At 34.7% G+C, this 6,875-nt stretch overlaps 1 protein-coding gene across 1 annotated transcript; it reads left to right on the top strand.

The window, feature by feature from the left end:
- Positions 1 to 587: 587 nt before the first annotated feature.
- LOC136035867 (97 kDa heat shock protein-like) lies at positions 588 to 6,635 on the top strand. The gene is made up of 3 exons (XM_065717826.1): positions 588 to 935; positions 1,758 to 1,997; positions 6,162 to 6,635. The coding sequence occupies exons 1-3, from the start codon at positions 588 to 590 to the stop codon at positions 6,618 to 6,620; spliced, it is 1,047 nt and encodes a 348-aa protein (XP_065573898.1). The 3' UTR covers positions 6,621 to 6,635.
- The last annotated feature ends 240 nt before the right edge of the window (positions 6,636 to 6,875 follow it).

Genomic DNA, 6,875 nt, shown 5'->3' with positions numbered 1-6,875 from the left:
GGCGCCCCAAAAATTAAGTTTTCAAGTGCAAGCGTTATGGCATTACTTTTTGCGGATGACATAGCATTAGTAGCGGAAAGTGAAGAACATTTACAACAACTGCTAGATCAAGCATCTTCTTATTTTAGGAATAAGAAACTAGTGTGAAACATAAAGAAGTCGGTGGTAATGGTTTTTAGGAAAAGTGGAGAACAGATAGATTCGCAGTGTCAGTTTACGTATGAAGGTAGGATACTAACCTACGTAGATGAATTTCAGTACTTAGGTTGTAGGCTTTCGTCAAATGGAAAATGGAAGAAACATCTCAAGATAGTAGAAAGTAAGGGAAATAGACTACTAGGATTGTTAAGTAAAAGTGGTATCAAGGAAATTAGGGATGTAGGACTGCTAAAGTATGTTTTTAATGCTAGGGTTAGATCGGCTTTGCATTACGGGGCGGAGCTTTGGGTATAATAAGGCGTTGAATTTAGAGAGAATGCAGTTGAGGTTTTTTTTAGCGTATGTTAGGTCTTGATAATAAGTTTAATGGGTTAGTACTAAGAGGGGATATAGGAATAAAGTGTATGAGACAGAGTAGGTTCATTAGTATGGTTAAATATTGGGAAAGGGTATCATCGATTGAAGATAATAGGTTAGTTAAACAAGCATTTTTAATGATGCTTCAAGATAAGAGGAAGGATTCGTGGCCAAATCAGGTGAAGAATATATTAGACCGTGTAGGGCTAGGTAATTGCTGGAATGAGGGAAAGGGGATAGGAGAGATGGTAGGGACTGTATCTAGGTTAGTTGCTAGTAGGCTAGAATCTCAGGAAGTTCAGGTTTGGCAAGCTGAGAAAGCCACCTCGCCGTCCCTTGGGATATTTGCGGAGGTCAAGGAGAACTGGGGCGAAGAAATTTATCTAAAAATGGGATTGGCTCCGGATGATTTGAAATGGGTAATGTATGTAAGGGGAAATTTTATGCCTCTTGGAGAACGTAGGAAATATTTAGGGAGAAATAGATTGAGGGATGGTCCTTACAGTTGCCCTATGTGTGGAGAGATGGATGAGTCTTTGCAACATTTTTTAGGGGATTGTAGGGAGTTGAGGGACTTGCGGTTGGAAATATTTGGTAAGGAGGTTGGGGGGAGAGATTGGATTTCGGAAATTTTGAGAAGTAGGTGTTACTTAACTATAAACAATATTGGAAAGTTTGTCCGGGTAGGTATGAGGTATCGTGATCTTTTCTTAAATAATTAGTTTAATGTCTTTTCAGTCTATGTTTGTTGCTGTATTTTTTTTCACTTGTTTTGTGTATGTCACCATGGCCCAATTGGGCTTTTCGTGTGAATAAATCTATCTATAATATATATATATATATATATATATATATATATATATATATATATATATATATATATATATATATATATATACATATATATATATACATATATATATATATATATACTATTACTATTGGTGTTCGTCGGTTAAAATGTTGAACCTTGGTGTGTTTTTTTTTTGTCTTTTTGTGTTTTTTATTTCTGTTTTTATTTATTTATATTATCTAAAGTTTTATTCTGTTCCTGAGCTTTGTTTGAAGACTGTATTCTGTGTTGCCATTGCCCGCAGGCTTTTTGCAATAAATCTTGTGTATATATATATATATATATATATATATATATATATATATATATATATATATATATATATATATATAAATAAAGTAATTATTGCTCGTATAATATGTTAGGTTACTACTGTTTTTTTTTAAAGGCTCAGTTGATAGCTGGTGACCGTCAAGAACGTGAACGCCAGGACTCTAAAAATTCTTTAGAGGAATACATCTACGATGCGAGGAACAGAGCCTCAGACGAGACAGACCTGGAACCGTACCTTAAGCCAAACGATAGACAAAGGCTCTTGTCCAAGCTTGAAGAGATGGAGAATTGGCTGTATGAAGATGGAGAGGATTGCCAGAAGTCTGTTTATGTCCAAAAAATTGAGGATCTACGTGTAAGTACTATATATTGGAACGAAACTAAACATTTACTAAAAGGTGTAGACCTATTAGTGTGTCATCAGTTGGAAACTATTAGTGCGTTATTAAGTATATTGTCAACTAATTCCGTTATTTTTCAAACTCATTTAGTCTAACTAACGTGGTCATTATTTTGCAGTCGCTTCCTATCTATTTAAGTATCTATCTATCTATTTAAATAAACTAAATATGTTATATCTTAATCTAAATTTTGTTATTTTTTTTTAAAATTAATAAATAAAAAATTAACAAATTTTGTGGCATCATTGTAACAGGTTTGACGGGTTTGAGGAGAACAGGTTTGCTAATATAAAAGCTGGAAAAGTTTCAGCTTTTCCTGCTTTTGGAAAAGCTGGAACAATATTCCAAGGAAAATTTAGGTTAGAATAGAAATTTAAAATTGTAGAAATTTGAAATTGTAGATTAGAAATTTGTCACTCCCTCAGTCGAGCCTGAACCTGATCATCAGTCAAACACATAGAAATGAATATAAAGACAACAAACGGGTCTATGGCCAGTAAATGAAAACGAATAAAAACAACAAAAATCAAACGAATACTTCGCCCATATCTAACAAGGCGTCTTCAGCGTAGAAAAAACAAACAAAATATATGTCTTTTTGACAGCATGTAGATCTTTTTGGTTTTATTGGGAATTTTCTTATTTTATTTGTAGTTTGTGTTAATTTTCAGTAATTGAAATATTCTGTATTTCGGAGAAGTTCTATTATTTTTATTTTATTTGGATTATTATTTGGATGGCTACGGTAATTAATTACGACCTTGTATACCCGTGGCTTTGATCCGCAGTCGAGGATCAGGCCAAATTCTAAAGAAAAAATCCTGTCGAAAATTCTTAAACATCAGCCGATGGCAAAGCTACCTGAAAATGCAAAAAAAAAAGCTATTAGATTAGACAAATAGGTAAAAACATAGAAATAGAAATAATATAGATACAATATTCAAGAAAAGAAGCGAATATTAAAAAATAGAACTAGAAGAAAAAATTGAAACAAATACCCAAGTTGAATGATAAAAATTGAACCTGTTTCTAGGTTATTACCTGGACCCGGAAAGGAAAAATGTCAAAAGGAAAATTCTATCTAAAAAAAAGTCTCATATAGAATGTAAAAAAATACCAATAACATAGTAAAAACAGAAATTATCAAATTCTCTCCAGTAAAGCGAAAAATAGCTATGAAAATTCTATGCAAACTCTAGTCTTTAAAATGAGCTGGAATTAAATATCAAACTGCCTTTTCTCTTGCTTTTGTGTTTTGAAGAAATAAATTCTGGATCTTCGAAAATAAGATCTTTTCGGAGGATAAATTCCCTTTGTGGTTGCTTCTTTAAAGGACGAAGAGATGGCCAAAAAATACGAAATTGAGGAGGGGGTTTGTCCTCAATGGGCTCGGGATTTTCCAGCCTGTTACTCACATACCCCGTGCCCCATTATCCTTGGTTTGGGGTTAGCCACATACCCCATTTATACTTGAATTAAAATGCACGGAAATAGGGAATAGTTCATTCCCACTTACAGCTACGTTTGTTGTAGTGTCAACGAGTAGTAAGAAGTAACGAGTAGTAAGTAGTAAGTATTAGTAGTAAGTAAGTAGTAAGCAACGAGTAGTATGTAGTAAGAACAAAGAGAAACAAATTTTGTGGTATTTTTGTCTAGTGTACCAGAAGTCGAAAAGGAACTGTTACAAAGATCTTACGTAATGAGAGGATTTTTTTTTAAACTCACCTTGATTTGAATATCTCTGGCGCATGGTAGAAATTTGTATCGATATTTGATGTACTAAGGATTCTGTAATTCTGCATCTACATGAAACCCATTTCAGGTTTTGGTCCTAAAAGTTCGGGTTCGAAGAACATGTGAGAATACTGTCCTATTTTGAGTTTTTACTACCCCTTTGTGGTGGATCTTTCTGGCGCAAACAAGACTACTCCTAAATCTAGAACTGAGTATTTCACTTAAAAACCAGAGTTTTTAACCAATTGCTGCAAAAAGAAAAAAAAATGATCAAAATTAAATAATAAAGCTGCTCTGAGTTTTGTTGAATTTATTGTTTGCCAATTTTGCAGAGTGATTTAAGCAGTTTTATTTCATGTTTTATCTGTACCAATTACTGTCCATGTGCGCATGTGAGAATTTTGGAAAGGTTTACCTATAATTAAATTCCACTGAGATACAGGCTAGACCTCAGGAGTACAAGTTATTACGTCTCGTGGAGTGTCTCTGGCACTGACGTCTGTAATGCATGATACCAGTTCACTCCTTGCACCTACTGTGCATGTGCGCATGTGAGAATTTTGGAAAGGTTTACCTATAATTAAAGTCCACTGAGATACAGGCTAGACCTCAGGAGTACAAGTTATTACGTCTCGTGGAGTGTCTCTGGCACTGACGTCTGTAATGCATGATACCAGTTCACTCCTTGCACCTACTGTGCATGTGCGCATGTGAGAATTTTGGAAAGGTTTACCTATAATTAAAGTCCACTGAGATACAGGCTAGACCTCAGGAGTACAAGTTATTACGTCTCGTGGAGTGTTTCTGGCACTGACGTCTGTAATGCATGATACCAGTTCACTCCTTGCAATGAGAACGTGCCCACTAGCCGCACATCAGAAAGTTTTCCGTTTAAATATATTTAATGGGTGTTTCTTTCTTTTATGATCTATCTTAAATAACATGGGATACTAAGTACACTAGCAATGAAGTTTGCTTCTTTAAATTAGTTAAGTTAAAACTTGCAGAACCATATAAGGAAAACCCGTAAACTCAGTTCTTAATACAAAAGACGTTTGATGCAGGTATGCAGTTTTAACACTTGGCGGACGCCAAGTTTAAAAATACAGAACGTGTGTGAACTACACGAGTTTTCAGGAAAGAAAACACCGTCATGCGGCATTACTTCCACCTGCAACTGGGAAACTCAATACATAGTTTTGTTATACCTCTAAATCGATGGGAGAATCGCTAGTTAAAGCTGATTTAGGAATGGTAACTGTTATTTTGACACATGACAGATCTGGATTTAGAGCAATCGTATATAAGAAAACACTGGTTTTTACCTCGAGTCCTGCAAAAGGAAAAAAAAATAGATCAAAATATATATTTTTTTTCGTAACTGCCAGGGTATGTACGGCAGAAGTTTAAAACTCTTAAAACTACGTTGCTCCCTAATTTTTTCCAGTATCTCTAGTTTATAATTTTTCCATGTAGATTTTTTTAATGCTTATATTTTATTGGCTTGCAATAAACTTAAACTTTGCTATTGAATTATAAGATTTATAGTTTATAATGCTAAATACTCAATTCTGCTAGGTTTTTAATAGTAGAATCAAATAGATTATTTATTGCCAACAAAATAGAGGGGCGGTCTTAAATAAAAACTTTTAAAATTGCAACAAAAATTTGTTTATATATATTTTGTTACATTTTTACGAACGGGGCGAAAATTTGGGGGGGGGGGGGTGAAAATCGATATGATTATTATTTATTATTAGTACCAGAGGACCAAGCTTTGCTCGGTTAAACAATGATTTTTACATTTTTAAAAATATTTTTCGCAAAACAGTATGCACTCCCTGAGTACGGCCCTGAATGTTCTCTTCTCCTTTTAAAGGAAAGTGGTGAAATACAATGTCAGTAATTAAATTACTTACGTTTTCCTTGCATTTCTGGTTTACGTTAGATTCTGGTTACTTGTTGGGTCCCTTTAGAAAATTTGATTTTTGGATATATCTTTTTTTTGTCTTTATGGTTGTTGTCTCTCATCTAAGATGAAAATATGTATGTTTGTATTGTTTATTGAGCATGACACTTTGCTTTGGCTTGGTTACTAGGGGGTATTCAGTGGTGGGTGGTCGCTTGTCATTTCCTTACTTTTTTCCTTTTTTTGAGGGGGTTTCCCTTCTTTTGTTGTTTCTCTTCTTATTCCCAGACATGTATCCTTGCAGGGGGAATATAACGGTGTACTCTTGTATATTTTAAATTTGCTGTTGAATCATTTATTGAATAAAATCGAATTTATTTTATCGAATATTTATTTTTCACAATTTTTTTTCGGTAATTTATTCGGTTTTGGTAATTTCTCAAAAAGTCAATTTTTATTCTTTACTCAATTTTAGAAACTTGGAGACCCTCCCAAAGATCGGAAACGTGAATATGAGTTGCGTCCAAAGGTAATTGAAGAATTATGTGCTGGCCTACAAAAGGCACGGAAATTTGTCGACAGTTTTGCCAGTGGCGATGACAAATATAGCCATATAGATGCGGCTGAAGTGCAGAAACTTGAAAAAGCCCTCCAAGAAAAACAGATTTGGCTGGATCAGAAAATGGGTGCTGTCACTAGATTAGCCAAAACCGATGATATTCCCGCCGAACTTAGGAGTAGCGTCTTTACAGCTGAAACACAGGCATGTAACAAACGTAACTTGGCATCCATCCAAAAGTTTAAGATATTGTACCAGTGTATGCACATACCTACACGTCCGGTGGGTGGAAGTTCCTTCTTCCCCATATGCTTAGTCCACCCCCCCCCCCTCAATACGGTCAAAGAAAACAAAAAAATGATGAACCGGAATTAAATTATTTTTCTTTATATTGTCCAAACCCCCCAGGAAAACCTTGTGCATTCTCTTTCGCCCTCCGACTGCCCCCTTCAATTTTAGTGCATCTATAGAGAAATAAGATTGACAGAATCAAGATAATAAAAAGGACAGGAGAATCGCCTATTTTCAGTAGCGGAAAAGTCACGGAAAATGGGGGTTGGGAACATGAATTTTTCAAAATTCTGGGAGGGGGGGGGGTGTTGACAATGTTTTTTTCATTTTTTTTCTATG

Source organism: Artemia franciscana, chromosome 14 (genome assembly GCF_032884065.1).
Source record: "Artemia franciscana chromosome 14, ASM3288406v1, whole genome shotgun sequence".
Lineage (NCBI taxonomy): Eukaryota > Metazoa > Arthropoda > Branchiopoda > Anostraca > Artemiidae > Artemia > Artemia franciscana.
The sequence above is the reverse complement of the archived record's forward strand: the minus strand, read 5'-3'. Positions and strand labels throughout refer to the sequence as shown.

What these genes read in the sequence shown, in the direction of transcription:
- LOC136035867 (XM_065717826.1), top strand. Translation starts at nt 588, where the DNA reads ATGGTTAAATATTGGGAAAGGGTATCATCGATTGAAGATAATAGGTTA. An exon ending in CTCCGGATGATTTGAAATGG is followed by an intron (nt 936 to 1,757) that starts GTAATGTATGTA and finishes TTTTTTTTAAAG; the next exon opens with GCTCAGTTGATAGCTGGTGA. An exon ending in AAAAAATTGAGGATCTACGT is followed by an intron (nt 1,998 to 6,161) that starts GTAAGTACTATA and finishes ACTCAATTTTAG; the next exon opens with AAACTTGGAGACCCTCCCAA.